The sequence below is a fragment of the Hylaeus volcanicus genome, chromosome 1 (genome assembly GCF_026283585.1).
Source record: "Hylaeus volcanicus isolate JK05 chromosome 1, UHH_iyHylVolc1.0_haploid, whole genome shotgun sequence".
Lineage (NCBI taxonomy): Eukaryota > Metazoa > Arthropoda > Insecta > Hymenoptera > Colletidae > Hylaeus > Hylaeus volcanicus.
The window spans coordinates 13,705,359-13,726,896 of NC_071976.1; the positions used below are offsets into that span (position 1 = coordinate 13,705,359).

At 40.9% G+C, this 21,538-nt stretch overlaps 2 protein-coding genes across 3 annotated transcripts in view; one reads left to right on the forward strand and one right to left on the reverse strand.

Annotated features, from left to right (window-relative positions):
- The window catches only part of LOC128884629 (uncharacterized), a 77,958-nt gene that overhangs the window by 44,694 nt on the left and 11,726 nt on the right, over positions 1-21,538 (forward strand). For both annotated transcript variants that reach the window (XM_054138133.1, XM_054138132.1), the window contains 2 exons: positions 14,801-17,769; positions 20,705-20,990. In XM_054138133.1, the coding sequence (XP_053994108.1) occupies positions 15,451-17,769; positions 20,705-20,990 (2,605 nt within the window). In that variant the 5' untranslated portion in view covers positions 14,801-15,450. The remainder of the gene's footprint in view (positions 1-14,800; positions 17,770-20,704; positions 20,991-21,538) is intronic.
- LOC128875567 (uncharacterized) lies at positions 3,564-4,350 on the reverse strand. The gene is made up of 3 exons (XM_054121289.1): positions 4,152-4,350; positions 3,726-4,106; positions 3,564-3,679 (listed from the first exon to the last, which is right to left on the reverse strand). The coding sequence occupies exons 1-3, from the start codon at positions 4,348-4,350 to the stop codon at positions 3,564-3,566; spliced, it is 696 nt and encodes a 231-aa protein (XP_053977264.1).

Here is a 21,538-nt window from a genome sequence, read left to right on the forward strand (position 1 = left end):
CGCTCAGGGCCAGACGCCTTAATGCTATTATTCAGTGTTCCACATAGCATGAAATTAAATGATAAAAGTAAATGATTCTTTAATTATTTGTAACAATGTATGCTCAGTACGAAATATTAATCAATTGTTAATTTCATCTAACTATATCTTTCATTTACTAGACTGTTAATACTCTAACTAAGAAGTCTGCCCTGGAGTGCAAACATTAATAGGTTAGGAACTACATCGTAATCTATACATTAAAAAAAAATAATAAGATACTATAAATAGTTACAATTAACTTTTTCGAATTTGGCGATAGTACATACGTATATATTTTTAAATCAATATTAATTAGACTGTAAAAATTTATGTAAATTTCAATTTTTTTACATTTTTCTATATTTCCATTTGATTTTGTTAAAGTATTTAAATAAACCTGAAAGAAAGTTGAATTCTACGTAAGAAAAAGTTAAACAAACTTCTATGTTTCTTTCTTAATACGTTGACTGTCACGTCACCTATATATAGGTGACAAGAATTTTCACTAGGGCATTAAATAAATTAATTCTAGAAGTAAGATGGTAAAGAAAATTGATCTGGATAGGATGGATAACTTTTAAAGAGGTTACAAGAATAAGTACTACCACAAATGTTTGATTACATCATTTTTAATTGGATAAACACAATATTTTAGCCACGTAAGAATTTTCACGATTATTAGTCTGGGTTAGTCAACGTGTTAATAAAGTTTCGTAAGGTGTCGTAACGTACCCCTTTCTATTACCTTTTAAATGTATCCCCTTTGTTGAATTTCGGGACGCACCACTAGAAACTTGCATCTGATTCGCGCCGAATTTAATATTCTAAAATCCCTCTAATTTCCAAAGTCTGATAACGCTAATGGATGGAATGAGAGCGACATGAACAAGGCTTTTCCTTCTTCGAAATCTTGGCTCAAGGCCTCGTGGTGAATAGCGCGATGGAAAACCGAAGCTCGAGAGACCCTGAAGAAGATGGCGAAGAAACAGAAAAAGAAGAAGACCTGACGGAAGGAAAGACCGGGGATCGCGCGAGATACGCACGTGATCATAGTGGCCACTGTTAAATTGATAGCAACTCATACACAATGAACTTCATTTATAATCGTCGACTCTAACTCGAGCTACTTCGGATGGTTACGAAATGCCAGGAGCAAATCTCAACGTCGCCGACGTGTCTCTCTGCCAAACGTCGAACTCGAAATTACGACGTGAGAAATCTGCTTCTGGCATCGATACTACCACCTTTTCCCGCGGGTAGCCGTCATCGAGCTTCTTCGACGCTCTAACGACGCATCACGCAAAGCAATTAGAGGACCACCCTTTCTGGCCAATTTATCACTGTGAGTCTGAACATTAGGGATGAAAGAAATACTCTGCGCTGGATAAAGCAGTGCTTCTCAAACTTCGGCCTTCTATAGACTTACTCGATAAAGGAAGATATTTGATGGATTATCTAGTGTAAAAATTAGTGTAGGAAATCTTATTTGTCTGAGACAAGTTTACTGCCAAACTAATACTCGTGAAAATTTCTACGAGACTAAAGCTTTAGTTCAAGACGATTAGAAACTACGTAATCTAACAGTTGTGGTAATACTTAATTTTCCAACGTCGTTAGATTTATTTTATTGAACATCTCACCATCGGAATCAAGTCTTTTAGTTCCTTAGTAAAAAGTCCTGTCACATATATGGGTTAACCCTTTGCACTCAGATGTCCCCTCCGAGGGAACATCATAAGCGCAGCTAACTTTGATAATCATTACAGAAGATAATATAACGCGAGCGTAAAATTTTTGAAAGTGCATACTTCCTTGAAGGTTTCCATTCAAATATAACAAAATATTAATCGATGTTACGTACAAACTTAGAAAAAGGGGTCCTCGAGAGACAGTCGAAGCGATCGGACGCGTTATAAACTCCGTGCGTAACGTGAACGCGAGTGCCACTACGAGTCAGTTTAAAGTTTACAAGTGAAGTTCTCATTAGTTTAATAGTGTAATAACTGTAATCCAGCATTCACCATTCACAGGAGCGTGCAAGCTTTTCGGTGCAATCTTTTCACCGACATCGCCTCTGCGAATAATACCCCCAATGTACAGCACCACCGAAGTTACACCAATGTCCTCCAAAGAGACAGCTTCCCAAAGAAAGAACAAGCTATCGTAATCGAAGCTAAAGAGGGAATTTCAATAAAAGAGTATGCCCAAGCCTTAGGAAAACTAACCAGTTCAAGTAATATTCGATTTATATCGAGAATTTCCAACGGTAAAATTTGTGTATTTCTCGCTAGCAAGAATATCGCAGACAACATTACAGGTAAACACAATCATATTAGAATCAACAACACAAACCTCGCACTGACACCGCTCATCAATAAATACTGTTGCGTTTCGGCATAATGAGTAAACACAAACTTTAATAAATAACAATCAGCTTTACAATAGAAATGTGTACAATAGGAATGCAATTAAATATAGCTTCGGAACGTCTGCTCTCAATGGTGTCTTGCTCGAATCTGACAGCTTGACAGGCGATCGATCCGATCGCCTTCTTCTCGCTGTCTTCATGTTCCGGTCGCGAGCACCAGCAGGCCTTGGATCCATCCAAAGGGTGCTCGCAACACTGTCTCCCCCTCTGAAGAAGCGGGCGTCCCGACCGCCGCAGTCCCGTTGTTCTTTGCAGCCGTACCCTGGTCCGGAAGAGTGGAAGATACTGCGTGGCCCCTTCCCTCCGCCGCCTCGGTATTCGCTTCACGCCCAAGGGAAAACCACCCAAAAACCTTGGACAAGGCGTGGGTACATGGATCCTTCTTGTCTCCACCCTCCACTTGCGTCTTCGAACTTGAATACTTCTTTCTTGACTGGTCTTCGACTTCTACGAAGACGCCTCTTCTTCTTGGGTGAAGAGGAGCGGAGAACTTCAGTCATCTTGCGATCGGGAAAATTTAATATTCTTGTCGACTTCCTGGTTGTCCAAAATCCAATCCATTCGTCCGACGATGATCTCTCGGAGTTTCCTTGCAAAAATAAAAAAAGAACCACGTCTTGTGGGTGTGCTATCGGCTCGTTCCCCAATCAATTTCCCAGAACTCTAAACTCGCCTCCTCAACTTCTGATTTCTCTTGGCTCTTCTAGGCGGGTGGTGTCGTCCAAGGTACCATCTGTACACCCAACAACGCTCCCGAGCTCGCGATGTTCCCTCTGACCGACCCGAGCAACAGCGTCGCTCGTCCGGCCAGTGAACAGGGACACCTATTCCCGAGTGCTGACCACCCCTTGCTTACGCTACCTGGGGATCTCCCGGAATCATTCCGTCGGGGTCGTGTCTCGCGGAACACGATCAGGATCACTTCCAGGGGGGCTAGCAGGGCGGTTTCACCCCCCCCCCCATGTCCCCACCCTACTTGGACTGTCCCTTATAATGAGCTCACACTGAGGAACTCGGAAACGCATCGTTCCCTGCAACAAACTAAAAGAAAGAGGACCGAGCTACGAAAACAATCTCCGTAACCCGGGCCACTGATTAGTTCTTAGGCTAATCTTCACTCTTCACGATGGTGTCCCTCGACGTCCTCTTTCCTCTTGAAATCGTCCTTTATATTTCGCAAGGCGGCGCACATGGACCACCTTGCACTTCCTCTTGAGTGAACATTGAATCCTGTAGATGATGTTATTTATTCGGAGGTCCACCACCGTATAAGGACCTTCCCAGTCCGCTTGTAATTTCGGGCACTTTCCTTTCACTCTTCGTGGTTGGTACAACCACACTCGTTCTCCGGGCTGAAACTCCACTGCGTTCACGCTGCTGTCGTACCAGGATTTCATTTTCGAACTGTAAACATCCAAACGGCGTCGAACAAATTCGTGGATCTTCTTCATTTTTCCTCGGATCCACTCCGAGTATCCTCGTTCTACACCCTCTTCCCTTTCCACTTCCGGAGGCAATCCTCTCCAAAGCTGCAGGGGAAGACGAAGTTCCTGACCATAAAGAATCATCGCTGGCGTTAGTTGGGTAGCCTCATATCGTGCCGATCTATAAGCGAGAAGGAACATGGGAATCCACTCGTCCCAATCACGCTGATGTTCTGCAACAAACATTGAGAGATATTGTAGCAACGTTCTATTCAGACGTTCTACTAGTCCGTCGGATTGAGGATGCAGAGGGGTCGTCCGTGTCTTCTTGACCCCAAGCAGCTTCAACAACTCCTTGAACACGGAGGATTCGAAATTTCTTCCTTGGTCCGAATGTATCTCCAAAGGTACACCATGACGACACACTACATTTTGTAGAAGAGCTCTTGCCACTGTGACAGCTCGCTGGTCCGGCATCGCGATGACTTCAAGCCATCGAGTGAAGTAATCCGCCACCACCAGCATAAACCTGTTCCCGGCATGGGATCTCGGGAGCGGACCCACAATGTCCAGGGCAAGCCTCTCGAACGGAGCTCCCACGTTGTATATTCAGGTCTCCCGCTCCCCTCTGCCGTGGTCCCTTCTTCGCTGCACAGGTGTCACACTGCCGACACCACTCTACAACGTCTTATCGACACGAAGACCAGAAGAACTATTGATGAATCTTCGCCAAGGTCTTGTTCACTCCAAAATGTCCAGCTGTAGGAGTATCGTGAAATTCCTTCAGCACCTCCGTAACTCTTTCGCGTGGCACCACCAAAAGAAACGTGGTCGTTGCGCCATCGCGGGACTCCCATTTCCTGAAAAGTAAACTTTCGCGAACCTCCAGCGAATCTCAAATTGAACAGTAATACTTAAGAAAAACGAGCTACGTCTTCCCAGACAGGCTTCTCTCCTTCCCTCTTCTTTTCAAGAATGAAGCCGATTTCTTCATCCTTCCTCTGACTTTCTTTTCATCCCTCGGTGTCCTCTCCCACGGCGAAAAGTCGGTGTATTTTCTTCGTCAAATTTTCTTTGTCCTCTGCTTCTCTCTTCTTTAGTCGGTCGCAATTCCTACAATCTTCTTCGACGCAGGGTCTCCTGGAAAGACCATCGGCGTTTCCATGTCTTTCCTTCCCGATGGCGAATGTCGAAGTCGTACTGCTGTAATCGCTCGATCCAACGAGCGATCTGTTCTTCGGGCTTCTTAAAGGTAAGCAGCCAGCGAAGCGCTGCATGGTCCGTCGTAATGAGAAATTTGCGACCGTAAAGAAAGTGATGGAAATGCTCAGTAGATTTTACTACTGCCAGTAATTCTCTTCGGGTGACACAGTAGTTCCTCTCCGGCTTCCCTAAGGTTTTGGAAAAATAAGCCACGACCTTTTCCTGTCCTTCATGTTCCTGGGAGAGGACGCCTCCTATAGCGAAATTAAAAGCGTCGGTATCCAAAATAAAATCCTTTTCGACTGCTGGGTAGGCTAAGACCGGGGCCCCAGACAGTCTCTTCTTCAATTTCTGGAAGACGTCTTGGCAATCTTCGGTCCAGAGAAAATTCTGTTTGGCTTCGGTGAGGCGATGCAGGGGCTTGGCGATCCTGGAGAAATCCTTTACAAATTTCCTGTAATAAGTGCACAATCCTAAGAAACTTCTCAATTCCGTAACATTCTTCGGCTGTGGCCATTCCGAAATTGCCTTGATCTTTTCTGGATCCGTCTTGACTCCACTCTCGCTGACGATGTGTCCCAGATACCTTTCTTCCCGACAGAAGAAAGAGCTTTTTTTTGGGCTCATTAATAGTCCGGCCTGACGTAGACGTGAGAACACTGTTCGAAGGCGTTCGAGCTCTTGCTCGAAATCAGTCCCGTAGATAATGATGTCGTCTAAGTATACTAGACAAATCTTCCAAGTTAAATCTTGAAGCACGTCCTCCATCAGACGTTCGAAAGTTGCAGGGGCGTTACATAATCCAAAGGGCATCACCTTGAACTGCCACAGTCCTGTTCCTACCGAAAAAGCAGTTTTCTCTCGATCCTTCTCGTTCATAGAGATCTGTCAATATCCGCTCTGCAAGTCTACAGTAGAAAACCACGATGATCCAGCGAGGGCGTCCAGGGTATCCTCAATACGGGGAAGGAGGTACGAGTCCTTTTTCGTGATCTTGTTCAGTCGTCGAAAATCTACGCAGAATCGCAAACTTCCATCCTTCTTCTTCACAATGACGATGGGAGAAGACCACGGGCTCCGTGATTCCTCGATTACGCCTTGGGCGATCATTTTCTTGACCAATTCGTCCACTTCCGTTCGGCGATGTATAGACAATCTCCGTGGGGCCTGTTTTATGGGTGAGCAGTCTCCCGTGTTGATGGTGTGCTTCACCCTGTCGCAGTTTCCGAGCTGATTCGAATTCACCGCAAAAACATTTTGAAATTCACAAAGTAGCTCAGCAAATAGTTTCTGTTGTCCTTCTGACAAACCTGAAGAGCAGCGGGAGTACAGTTCCTCCAAATGCTGTGGAATGATCGCCTCCTTCTCCTTCTCGGGTTTCTTCTTCTCGGCGGCCGGTTCGTCCAGGCGAATCTCCGGGTTGCCGGGAAGGCACAACACATTCTGGGACAGATCGATGTTGCAACGGTGTTTTCTCAAAAAGGCTGTTCCCAGGATGCACTTTTCCACCATGTCCATGACTTCCAAACTCTCCTTGCCGTAGACCTTAATTTTCTTACCAGTAGTGGAACGAATGTCGAGTCTTGTCCGTATGATGTTCTTCGATGTGCATAATTCTTTCTCCAAAAGATTAACGGGAGAACCCGTGTCTAAAATAATTCTACAGGGCTTTCCGCCAATTTTTCCACATACGTACGTCTCCTCCTTTGGAATTTTCGGACCTCCAGTCGCCTCCTGCATCGCCGTACTCTTAACGACCGGGGGACTGTTATTCTTGGTTCGGCATCTCCCCCTTACGCCGTCCTCTTCTCGTTTCCCTGAAAAGGTTTCCTCGAAGCTGTCGTTCCTGCCTGACCGTTCTAGGCCTTGTAGCAGTCCTTTTGAAGGTGTCCGGTCTTGCCACAGAGCCAGCAGGTGATCCTCGGCACGTCATTGATGCGTTCTTCAGGTCTGTCGGGCCTACTCCTCTTTTCCGGGAACCTTGTAAAATAATTAAAGGGTTTAGCCTTCCGTTTCTCTGGGAATCTTTCTCGTGACTCAACCGTCGAACTACGCGACATTGCCTCGACGGCCTCGATTTCGAGAGCTCTGGTGACAGCGGTTCTTAGAGATGTAAACCCGCCGAGTCGCAGTTCCCGCTGCATAACGGAGCTCGACAACGCTGATACAAATTGAGAGGTGGCGAGTTTATCGCGGGTCTCCGCCGGGCAATCGGCGAACGCGGATTGAGCTAATCGTTCTATCTTCGTGGCGAGCGAGGAGATGCTCTCATCTCTCCTCTGTTTATGGCTTTGGAAAAGGACATAGTTCAAATTTGAGAGATTTTTCGCCCCATAGCGAAATTTAAGCGCCGAAACAAGATCTGCGAAATTTTCACATTGGGCAGCGGAGAGCGTCGTGAGGACGCTCCTCGCCGACCCTCCTAAAGACACTGTCACTCCATCCGTTAGCGCGTGCGATGGTCTCAAATTGAATTTTATACTCTTCCCACGAAGCTTTCCCGTCAAAGATGGTCGGTTTTACTGCGTACCCCAAGTTAAACACGCGGGGTCGATCTAACAACGAAGAAGCGGCGGGCGCCCCTACGACAGGGGTAACTGCCGGGCGAACACTATTTACACTATTTACACAATTAACACTCTCTATAACCGGCACTGTTTCCCCAGCCCGAGGGTTCGCGTCGCCACTACCCGAACAATAGCTGTTTTCTATTGGAACAGATACGACCTAAAAACGTTCTTCGATGCTGGCCAGTCGCGTCTCGAAGGCCACCTGTATCCGCCGGTCCTCGGCGTCTTTCTCCCTCCTCCGAGCTTCATCCTCCCTTCGTTGCTCTTGCATTTGTCCAACGAAGCTCCGCTGGAGATCGGTGAACATCTCCTGCAGGGAGGCTCGGGCGTCGATTGAGGAGAAGGTTCCGTGGATACCGCGGAAGCGCGACGCGGTCGACCACTACGAGTGGGCATCCCACTTCTGACACCAATATTGCGTTTCGGCATAAACACAAACTTTAATAAATAAGAACCAGTTTTACAATAGAAATGTGTACAATAGGAAAGCAATTAAATATAGCTTCGGAACGTCTGCTCTCAATGGCGTCTTGCTCGAATCTGACAGCTTGATAGGCGATCGATCCGATCGCCTTCTTCTCGCTGTCTTCATGTTCCGGTCGCGAGCACCAGCAGGCCTTGGATCCATCCAAAGGGTGCTCGCAACAATACCGACGCATCGTAATATCAAATGTTTACCCAACGATTCCCCACGAAATAATAGAAGAAAGTTTTGACAATCTACAAATCAGAAGAGAATCGGCTGTCTCCTTCCTAAGAGCCAGCGTAACAGAGGAAGGGTACTCACACATACTTAGTTTCCGTCGTCAGATTTACATACATCCAGAAGACGTACACAAGGTACCAGAATCCATCAAAATAGAACACGATCAAACAACATACTGGGTGTACCCTTCCACCGAATCAGTAAAATGCTTCTTATGTAAGCAAGAAGGACATGTTGCAAAAAACTGTACAACTAACGATGACCACCCAATAAGTAACGATTCATTACAAGGAAATCACTCTGTTGTTACTACAGAAACGACTGAAACAGTACCTCAATCCAGTTACGCAAACACCCCCCATAAACCAATAAACAAAACCCATACCGAAACAACGGATAACATGGAAGTAGTACAAAACGTAGAAGCAGACCAAACTCCTATGACACTAAAACGTACGCGTGAAGAAATGTCGGACATCTCAAGCAGCATCTCAAACAATATGATAAAGAAGCAAGCCCACAAACCACAAAAAAAAAATTATTACTGTCACAGACACCACGGCGAAAAATCTTGATGCTTTGCTAGAGCCCATACAGCATATACTGGATGAACCAGGTAGACCATTAAATTATAATCAGCTTAAAAATTTTGTAGAAAAAGCACAAGGACCCACCAACACCAAGGAGACAGCTGCAGAATACGTAGAGGACACCAACACCCTAGTGACTCTCATGCATGAACTATACCCTCACTTAAATGATAGGAGCATTAAAAACCGTTTTACCAGAATCACTAGAAAACTACTGAAACCTCCTCACTTCAGCATGTCAACAGACTCCCCATTTCCCTCATCTGAGGACGAAAGTACGAATGAGACACAGTCTCTACTCTCTAGATCTAACCCTCCTCCAAATTAAATACCTACCTTTTGAGAACAGCTCATGTCAAATAAAATTTTACAGTGGAACGTAAACAGTCTAATCGCTCGATTTGAATTTTTACAAAAACTAATCCACGACCATCAGCCAAATATTTTGTGTCTACAGGAAACAAATTGTAAAGAAGATAAATGGATCAGTATCAAAGGCTTCAATGTTATATTTAAAAACAGACCGAATTCTATAGCTGCAAGTAGAGGAGTCGCAATATACCTAAAAGAAAACATATACTACTCCGATATAATATCCATAATACTTACAACCAATCTGGAAGCAGTTGCAGCCTCAGCTACGTTACTTGGAAAGAGAATATCTACATATCTGCAATGTGTATATCCCGAACAACTATCAACTGCAGTTACATATCTTCGCTAATCAGCGGAACGACAAGTGAGGAAATGTGAAGTAAGTTAAAAAAAATAAATGGTCAAAAACTCAACTCTAAAATTACCTCCATAAGTGGACCAACCGGTTCCATCACAACTGACTCTAAAGAAATAGCTAACATATTAGCAAATACATTCGCCACGAACTCTAGCAATGCAAATTTTGACCCAAACTTCCTTAGCACCAAAACAAATGTTGAAAAAACATTGTGACATGACATCAGTGCAGACAATAACAATAACTTAAATATCAAAATAACACTGACTGAACTCCGATCAGCGATTAAAACACTAAAAAACTCCAGTGCAGGACCCGATAATATTCCAAATATTTTCATACAGCAGATGCTTAGAGTAGGGGTGGATTACCTCTTAAATCTTTTTAACTGCATATGGCTAAATAACGTATTTCCAGATAGCTGGCATGAGGCAATAGTAGTTCCAATATTGAAACCAGGCAAGAACAAATCTCACGCTGACAGCTATAGACCTATTGCCCTGACGTGTTGTCTGTGTAAACTTTTAGAAAAAATTCTAAATAAAAGGCTACGATGGTATTTAGAGAAGAACAACCTATTAGGGAAAAACCAATACGGTTTTAGACAACACCAATCAACAATCGACAGCCTCGCCACGTTAGACTCAAGTATATGCGAAGCGTTTCGGAAAAAACAACATCTAATTGCCATCTGCTTAGACATCAAGAAAGCGTATGACATGGTATGGAAACATCGAACCTACAAAAACTACAGAAACTAAACGTCAATGGAAATATGCTTCAATTCATCAGCAACTTCATCGGAAACAGATCAATTTATGTCCGAGTAAATGGCCACCTTTCGAATAAAACCATAATCGAGAATGGAGTTCCACAAGGGACAGTAATAAGTGTAACATTATTTCTGGTAGCAATAAACGAAATTACAGAAATCTTTACTAAACCGGTCAAACATGTTTTATTTGCGGATGATTGCACAATTTATATTACGGGTAAAGATATTAAAACTAGCCATCAAATTTTGCAAGACAATCTGGACAAACTCCAAAACTTTGGATCAGCACCAACTAAAAATAACAGACACCCCTAAAATTCTTGGACTAGTTTTCGACAAAAAGCATTCTTGGACTCCGTTCTGTAAGAACCTAAAGACCGAATGCATCCGAAAGCTAAATATCATTAAAAGCATAGCGTCAAAAAGCTGGGGAGCTGAATTTCATATCCTGATCAAAACATATAAAGCCTTAGTTCTTTCCAAAATAGACTACCGTTCAATTGTATACGACTCGGCAAAACCGCACCTTCTTAAACTACTATCACCCATCCATTATGCGGGAGTTATAATTGCAACTGGAGCATTTAGGACCAGTCCAGTCGTCGCACTATTAGCCGAAGCCAATGTACAGTCACTAGAAGTTAGAAGAAAGCAACTAAGCCTAACCTACGCAGTTGTCAAATTTTCTACGCCAACAAACCCTATATTTAAATTAATAACATCAGATGATCACTCTATTGCCACCCGCATAAAACCTACGCAACCGAAACCGCTGAACCTACGAATAAAACATTACCTACAAGACCTACAAACTGAAATCCCCCCAGTTCTCCCAAGAAAACTAATTATGATTGCTCCATGGATAATACAACCACCTTGTGTAATAGACAAGTTCTCACGAGTTTCCAAAAACACAGACCAAAGCATCATACAAGCTCTGTTCCTAGAACTAGCTAACGATTGCCCAAACCACAAACAACTATTTGCCGATGGCTCGAAGTCTAAAGAAGGGACAGGATGTGCAGTATGCAAGCCCGAAGACAAACTCCTATTCAAGCTGCCTAATTCATACTCAGTCTTCTCTAGCGAAGCGCATGCTATCCTCCAAGCCCTGCTACATGTTGAGAAATCAGCATACGACAAAAGGCCTAGCCGATTAAGATGGTCAAAACTGCCCTTAGAGCTTTTTCAATGGCTCTTGAATCATTCGAAAGCTGACCAAGAAAAACCCCTCTGAGTACAATTTTAACCCTCTAGCTTGCCCGTGAGGGTAGTTACAGGGTAAAATAGATTTTACGCTTTTCGGCGCATTTTCCGGTCTCAAATGCATTCTAAAATTCTGAAAAAAATCTAACACATTTTGGATCCTAAGGCGCATTTTTGAGAATTTTTTCAAATTTGTTTGTTGCAAACACCAGAATTACACATTCATTCCTTATCGCGAAAACAACCCCAACGATGTGTGATGCGTCTAAGACGCGAATCTCCATAGAACACATCCTAGCCCACTGTTCCAAATATAGTGCAAAAAGGAGGCGATATAATATATCGAACGTAGCAAACATGCTACAAAAGGTAGACTCATGTGGAACAATTCTATCCTTTCTGGAAGATATCGGAATCTATAATCAAATATAAAATCTATATGACTACAACACAGACGCAAAGCAAATGTGGTCACTCATAACCTGAGAAGGTGCATGTGACCTTAAATATCCAATTAAAAAAAAAAAAAACTTAGAAAGATAAAGTATGAACAGTACACACTTAAAAAAAGCGAAAAAGAGTATCTATATAATAAAGTACGGTGTATGAATATATTATACTTCGCATGTAATGATGCAATTTTTAAAGGCAATCAAAGAAGTCTAAGATTGTATCCTAAAAGATAGGAACATTATATAATATCTCCTAATTCAAACATTTTCTGCTATATTTTCTGAAATAATGTAGAACGGATGTTGTTTTTATTGAATAGCATAAAGTCCTTACAAGACAGACTTATCTGATGGGCCGTTACTTGGCTTCCAAGAAAAGCTATCTCATTAAAAGCAAGTATCTTTTACTGTTTTTCACAGATGTAGTAAGAGCTTTACTGCATAAGATAAACAACACTTATTAGTAATTTGAAGCACGAGATAGTGGGGAGGGTAGGATGAAGTTTAGGATATGCGGTTGGTAGTAATGGAAAATAACGTTAAGCTCCGGAACAGTATTGATTTGCGTTGAAGATGGTTTGGTACCTTTTATAGCCTCCCGATCGATTAAAAGCGTAGACGGAAAAGTAAGGTATATTGAATAGTAATATATGTATAATCAGTTGATGGATGATTCCCAACAAATCTCAAGATTTCCATTTATTGCTTGCGGATTTGAATAAAATATTCCTCGCCTCACGCGATCGTAATTGGTAAATTTCAAATAATCTAACCGTATATTTTAATCTGTGTAATGTGTTCTCTTGTATTAATGTAATTAATACAAGTTAAAGGTTTCAACTGAATTATAATTCATTTCTAAGCAAACAATCGGTATTGTTCAAAGTTTCTCTAAATTACGTCATTACATAAGTTTTGACATGATTTATTACTCACATTCTAGTAGATTTTAGGCAAATGATTTATTTATTAAATTACATAATTTCGTTTAATTTTCTATGGTCTTTCCAAATAACTTTGATGGCGTTCATATTCCTTTATTATAAAAACTGGAAGGGTTAATATTAAAAAAATGGATCAACTTGTTTGTTTTCGTCTAAATAAATTTAATTCTATTGGAAAAAGAAGATAAAATAAGAAAACATATTCAGTAATACGTTGTGTGTATATTAATTATATTTCTTACAATTAGATTAAATAGTGCAGATTTTTAAAGTATTTAATGATTTTTCAATGTTTCAGTAACTTCTCTTAACTTTTATCAGAAAGGTTACACATAAAAAGGTATACGAGACGTGTTATCGTCACGTTCTAAAATATAAAATGATTGTATTATTATATTGTAGAATATCTGCGCTTATCGAAAATGAAAAGACTATAACTATGAGTGATGTACTCGAATATCTGAAGAAGTTGCAGGCAATAGAATCGTAATAGTATTTTTTTTTATCATTTTTCAAGTGAGGCGATATCGGTAGTTATCACAACTGAATAATCTTCTCTGTATTAAGAGAAAACAGTCACTTTAACAAGCATAATAAAGTAACGATCAATATTATCTGGAGATAAGATTATTATACTGATTAAAAGATGTACTTATTAAAAACATTTGACAGATAGTCAGGTTTCCTGTTTGTAAGTGAACAATTAAGCAACTTTGTTTAACCGCTTAAGGACCATTCCCGAGATAACTCGGGCAAATTTTAATTTTATTTTCACATATTTATATTAGGATTAATGTTACCAAAAGTAATCAGTAGATATCAACTTTCAGTCCCACTTTTGGCCCGAAATGGCGTTTATGAGGGATATATATATGTTCAGTAAATAAAATTCGTTCATAAAAAAAATGTGTTATTTTTTCCATTTTTTAATTTTGTAATGATTACTGAAGGGGTTAATCAATATTTTCCTCAAAGAAGAGCAATATTTAAAGTTTTCTTTTTGTTTAAAGAACATACTATATATAATTTTTATTTCGGATATTGTGTATAGGTAATGATCATTCAATATTAAAGAGTGAAATTTTCAACTTGTTTAATTAATACTTTTTTTTAGAAAGAAAATATTACATATAATTTTTATGGTCGATATCATGCATAAGTTTTATTAACCCTAATAACTCTTTACTCATGTTCTCTGTTTGTTTCTTATTTCTATTTCGATTAAAATTTGCTTAGGTCCAGATTATTGTTGCACGAAATTGTTAAATGAGACTATTGTTCTCGTAACTGGTAAAAAAACAAGAATACCTCCTTCAATTCTAACGTCTTTTCGATAAGCATCGAAAAACACGTTTCTTATCTTATACTTGTAGTTCGAGACGTTTATCTAAATAAGAATTTTGCTCATCCTTCGTGAGTACTCCTTTAACTGATTATCGATAACACCGAGGCACTATTATTTTTACAATACCATTACCTCCGGATGGTTATACAAATATTTAGTATCATTCCATCGATTATAGTTACACGAAATTGTGAAATGATACTATTTAGTCCCCGAAACTGGTAAAAACAAAAAAGAAATCTTTTAATTATAATTTATTTCCTAACCAGTATCAAATAGTTTTTTCTGTTTATCTTTTATTTGGAACTCGAGACTTTTATTGAAATAAGAATTCTGCTCATTCCCGCGAGTACTCCTTGAATTGATTGTCGATTACACAAACGCATTATTATTTTGCCCCTAGAATACACCGCAAGCGCCGAAACTGTACCGTTCGCCGTATGGGTGCCTGGGTTGACGATCGTTTCGCGGAGGAGGAGGCGGTTCCGATTGACCAGGGCCCGAGAAGAAGGAAGACTTCGTGCATCCTGGGCCACGTTTGCGATGGTGGCGGTCCAGGTGCGATTTATCAGCCTTCAAAGAACTTTAAATCGTCCACGTCCTCAGCATCGCTGTTGCCGTTACGCCGTCAGTTCACCAGACAGCTGTACGAGTGGCCGTGCTTACCGTTGTTCAAGTCAAGGACGAAACTAGACCGGTTCCGGATCGGTCCGTACGTCGTGGTTATTCGTGCGTTGTAACTTTTTTGTAGCGGTGCGCGCGTGTATCGAGTGCTGCGGGAAATACAGAAGAGAGAAAACAGAGCATAAAGAGAAGAAAAACGAAAAACAACGAATATTCTCGTTCGTGTCAGAGAGAGAGAGAGAGGGGGGGGGGTAACCGAAAGACGAGTTTCTTTGTTGATCAAGAGTAAACGAACGGAATCATTTCGAGTAGAAAATAAAAGATCAAGAAGAAGAAATAGAAGAAGTGGAGTTCCATGTCGTCGCGTTGGCTTTTGTACGACCGCGCCTAAACATCAGGGCCCTCCTTATATCACTTGGTATCATCATCATGGCCGAGTGGGCCAGGTTCAACGGTGAGGAGAAGCTGACCCAATCGAATGACACGATAAAAACGGAGATCACCAGAAGTATCGATCACAACGACGCAGCGTTGCGTGCCGATTTGAAGAATGGCGAGATTGCGGCGAGAAACGGCGACGAGGAATTTTTGATTGAGAGGAGACGCTCCACGGGGCACAAAACTCCGCAGGAGATACCGCGTAGAACGGAATCGCGGAAAGGCGACGAGGCAACCTCGGTGGAATTGAATTTCGCCAAGGACGCTCAGCGGCACAGGAAGAAATCCGATCAGATCGGGATCCTCGTCGAGGAACAATTGAAGACGTTGAACGATCAGAGTTACGAGAACGACGTGGTCAGCGAGAAGTCGGAGGACGAGGAGGAGCAGAATTGTTTAGAGAAAACGTACAACAGTTACGATGTGCCTGGCTCGAGGATACGCCAAGAAGCGAGACAAGAACTGAAGGAATACTCGCAGAAGTCCGTGAAAAAATCGGACAGCCTGTACAAGGAGGATGGTTCCAGTCCGCAGAAACGCAAGAACGTTCTCACGGATAGGAACTCGATCTTCGATTCGCCTACGAGGATTTTGTCGTCGAAGAATCGCTCGTCATCCGAGAACAGCACCGAGAAGCTCGTTAACGGGAAATCGCTGAGGGAAGACAAGCAACAGCATCACGTGAAATTCAATAAAGATTCGAAGAAGCAATACTCCCGCGAGGATAGATCGCAGCCAAGCCCTTCGATTCCCACCTCGGCTACCAGCAGCTCCGAGGATAATACTAGTTTAGGGCAACTCTGCGAAGCGACGCCACCCGACGGAGGCTGGGGCTGGGTGGTGGTCGCAGCCTCTTTTATGGTTAACCTTATCGCGGACGGTATCACGTTCTCTTTCGGCGTGATCTTCGTCGAGTTTTTAAACTACTTCGGCGAGGGGAAGTCCAAGACCGCTTGGATCGGCAGCCTGTTCATGGCGATGCCGTTGCTATCGGGCCCGGTGGCTAGCTTCATGACGGATAGGTACGGTTGCCGAAGAGTCACTATAGCGGGCAGTATTCTAGCCACCACGGGCTTCGTGATAAGTTCTTACGCCAACTCGATGGAAGTTTTGATATTCACTTTTGGCATTCTCGCTGGTTTCGGTTTGTCCCTATGCTTCGTGGCGGCCGTTGTCATCGTTGCTTACTACTTCGACAAGAAGAGGTCCTTTGCAACAGGCTTGTCCGTGTGCGGTAGCGGCATCGGGACGTTCATTTTCGCACCTGTCACGCAATACCTGCTCGCCGAGTACGGTTGGCGAGGAACGACCCTAATTTTGGCTGGTTTGTTCTTGAACCTAGCCGTGTGCGGGTGTCTGATGAGAGACCTCGAATGGACCACTACGAGAGCGAAAGCGAAAACCGAGGAGAGGAGGAAAATTCGCGAGAAAAAGAGAACCAGGGTACAAAGTTCCAGCGTCGATTCGATATCCGCCAACAGTTCGCTGAACACTCTAGCGATAATGGAGAATCTTCGCCTTCAAGAGGAGGAAGACGGAGAAAAATTGTTCTCCAGTCTGGTGAGCCTGCCAACTTTTGTTAAAAACGGGGAGAAGGTTCCCTTGGAGGTGCTGGAATTGTTGAGTACACGGAAAAACGTATACAACGTCTTGCTGCAAAATTATCCGAGCCTTCTAATATCGTCGAGAAGCTTCAGCGATTCCGGGGCACTTCACGAGCAGCTTAGCACACCGTCGGCGAGGTTCGTGCCCACGCCTAGCTCATTGTCGGAACTGAAGGATGGCGAGAACAAGGACAAGGTCTCGCCGAACGACGATCAGACTCTTCAGCAGCAAGCGGACGCCGCGTGGCGTTTGTGGTGGTTGAAAAAGATCAATCTCGATACCACTCTGAGAAGGTCCAGCACCCTCGAGCACACGAGAAGGCTACCCACTGCTTATCTGAAGGACATTAGAATGCATAGGCACAGTCTTACCTACCGAGGTGCCATGTTGAATATACACCGATACCGGCTAAGGGCCTCCAGTTGTCCTGATATTTATAGAAATTCGATGACCACTATCGCGAAGACAAAACTCGTTTGGTACGCCGGTCTCTGGGAGTTCTGGGACCTCGTCGTCGATATGCTCGACTTCTCGCACTTCGCCGACTCGCGTTTCTTGCTATTCGCCATCAGTAATTTTCTCTTGCACACGTGGTACGACGTACCTTACGTCTACCTCACGGACAACGCTATCGAGATGGGGTTTAGCCAGACCGATGCCTCCATCCTGATATCGGTGATCGGGATCTCCAATATGGGCGGCGAGGTAAGAAACAATTTCACGTATTATCTCCTTTACCGAACGTCGAATTGGTAATTCTTGTTTGAGAACTTTAACACCTTGACGTGTTGACGATTCGTAACGAATGGGAATAATTAGGTTTCAGTTGAGAGTAATTTGGAAGGAATATTTTTCTTGAATGTTATTGGATCAATCGTGATACCATATGAAAACGCGATAATACAAATAAATCTTCAAGGTTATTTAAAGGGTTACGCCACATTGCTCACCCGAATTTTTAGGCTTTTCCAAGAATTTTTATTGAAGTGATAACAAGATTTTGTTTACATTGAAGTACATTAATGTATTGCATAAGTATTCGACTAGAAAATCATTTTTTATTTTTCTCATTTTTTAAAACAAATGGCGGTTTGGCAGACAATTTAGTGGAGCGCCTGAAAAATAAATGATTTTGCGGTGGACACGATAACTTGAACCAAGTTCAAGTTAGAACAGTGAAGCGAAACTAATTAGTTTCCTTAGTACAAAAGCTAGTAAAATGCACAGCCGTTTAAAAAAATGTCATCGTACCAAAATAAGACATATAAAAACCTAAACTTGCGGTACTTAGAGTTGCATAAAAAATACAAATATTAATATAATAAAAAAAATATACGTATTTCGCTAGAGAAGTTTTCGTTACGCTGATGCGTTATATTTATTTTCTAAATGTCGCTGCTCATACAAGATAATATAGGATGCAATATTTTGTTTTTTAAGGCATTAGGTTTCTTTTATAACATTTCCGTGTATTGTTAACAGTTAAAAGTTTCGATATAAACATATTTTCTCATTGATAAATTAATCAATGGTACTAAAAGTGTAAGTATTGAATTTATTAACATTGAACATTTTATACAAATAATTGGACTCATAAATATATGTAAAAATTAAGAAAGAAGTCAAAAATCTCTCAGAATTGTGCAGGAAATCCGAAAAGTTTATGTACCTAATACTTCTGCCAATTTGATGAATTAGAATTATCTTATTCCCCGTGTTCAAATATTCTTAGGGGCAATAACGCTAAGTTAATAAGTTTGCTTAAAATTTTTGTCTTTTTACTCGAATTCTATCGATGGAAACGGCAATCGCGAAACTATAATATAACTGAAGATACGGTTACCTTAAAATCAAGCGATAGACACACGTATTGTGCTTCACGTTGCTTAACATTGGCTTGTCAATTTTCCGACATGTCGATAATTCCAAATAGCGATGTTCATTGTTGAACGAGTTCTCTTCTTCGATCCATTACTTTGTTCCTTTATGTGTTCCAATATTAGTTCGCTTCGCTGCTGTTTATCGGTCACCAAAGAGTGGTTACTTCCACTTGCTGGTTCACCGAGGCATAATTTCAGAAAAGGATGCTCGTCGGTGTAAATAAAATTTTTTAAAAATTTAAATACCAGAGCGGTTTATTCCCTAGTTCTATTATTATTTCAACGTATTTGAATTTACCGGTGCCATTATCCACCAATCGATATGTATCTTTCATCTAAAATTCCACGTTCTATAGAGTGACCCATTTGACTTAACCATAAATATTTCCGTTCATGATATGAAAAAATGTCTTAGAAGGAAAATTGTTTTTGTGAAAAATGCACCCTTAAATCCATAATTTCTTCAAATTTGATAAAACGTATTGATATCCACTTCCAAAAGTAATTTATTACTTTTTATCAATAATTGATTTAATTATATTCTATATATATATCTGAATTATTTGATTGAATTTATTGATATCAATTTTGAAAGATTTTTCACTTCATTTCTTAATTTTTATGTATATTTATGATTTCAATTATTTTTATAAAAATGTTAAATAAATTCAACACATATAAATATAAATAAGCATACCAAATTTCAAAAGCTTATGTCAAGTACTTTGGCTTGAAAAAGATCATGAAAATTGTTTCGAAAGTGGTCAAAAACGACTACCCCTTTAAAGTAACTTAAAATTTGCGAAATTTAAGATCTTGTAATTTAACTAAGACACGCCAAATGTGGAGCATTCTTTTCATAAATAACGAACAGATCGATGACACATATAAGATTGATGACTTCGTTAAATCGGGAACCTTCCTAAATGTTCTTATTACGTCAAGCTCGTCTTAGGTCACTCAATGACGCAATACAACAGATCCATTCACCCTCCTTGATCTCATTTGATTGTAAACTCCCTTTGACCCTGAATTTACGTCACGCAAGGGTTATCCGAGGGATGCGGTGGTGAGGTTAACATGGAAATAATGCTTGGAAAATTGATCCCTCCGCTATTGATTCCTCAGGAACTACACCTTCGGCCTCATCTGATCTTGGTAGTTAAAATGCAATGTGTCGTGCATATTGTAATAGTTCTTATGTATTTATCATTAGTGGTAATATCTAAACTAATTTTATTAATTATTAGAAAGAAGTAATGAATAAAAGATGGAATGAAGGAATAAAGATGCTCTATCCTTTTTTTACCAACTGGAAATTTAAGGCTTTATATTACAATAAATGACCACGTATTATAGGTCGATGAATTTGGCTAAGCAAATGCTATTATAGATATAGATATGTAGGGTTCCATTTTAAAAAATTAATTTGTTTTTCAAATTTGACCCATTACACTGTAATCACAACAAAATTATTTATAATATATAATTAGTCTATTTTGACCAAATAACTTTTGTAAAAACATGTTTTTGATATTTTTACCCACACATGAAATATTTAACCATTTCATAACGAAGTACTTTGTATGTATAATTAACCCCAGCAAACAGCTCTTCTATGGAATCAATGGTTTTCGAAACAAAAATTGTTAAATATAGCTATAAATTTTACGCGTCCAAGGTAGTTTCTCCCCTTAATTCAATTCGAGATACCACCAAGCGTTTAAAAATTAAAAGGTAACTGCATGCTTATTTTTCAGATTCTACTTGGCTGGGCAGGTGACAGAGCATGGGTGAACGCATCCGTTGTGTACGCAGTTTGTATGGCTTTTTGCGGTGCGGTTACAGCTTTAATACCTATGGTGGTCAGCAGTTATTACACTTTGTGCGCGATATCTGGTGCTTTTGGATTATTCATTGGAGCCAACTACAGTCTCACCAGCATCATCCTCGTCGATTTAATCACTTTGGATAGGTTCACGAACGCGTACGGACTGCTGCTTTTGGTTCAGGGTGTTGCCAATCTCATGGGCCCCCCGTTAGCTGGTAAGAGTGAAATGAATTCGCTGATATTTTCAACCAACTCGTAATTATGCACATAGTGAACGCAAACTATCAATTCATTAACGGAACTCGTTTATCAAGGTAGACTCCCACTCTAGAACATTGTAAAAAGACGTTTCTTTTTGAATTGTTGGAATATTTTTGATAGCAACTATTTCAGAGCTTGCAAGATTCGCAAATTAATGGAAAGGACGTGAAGAACATTTGAAGACCTTTAAATTGTTTTTTCAATGGAACGTTACAAATTATTTTTTAATTACTTTTTAATAGGGAGTTTTGAAACTTTAAATATTTTTTAAATATTTGTAATTTGTTGTATTTCGATACACCAATCTATGATTAAATGTTAAAATACGAACTTTTATACGAACTTACCACCTATTTTTCATTAATTTGTGAATTTTCCACGAATATCGAAGTAGTCGGAAACTTTTCATCGACGGAGTATCTTCTTTTCTTAAAGAATTATATATTTATAGACGAAATATGTTGTCCGAACTACTTGGATAAAAAAACACGCTGTCTTACCG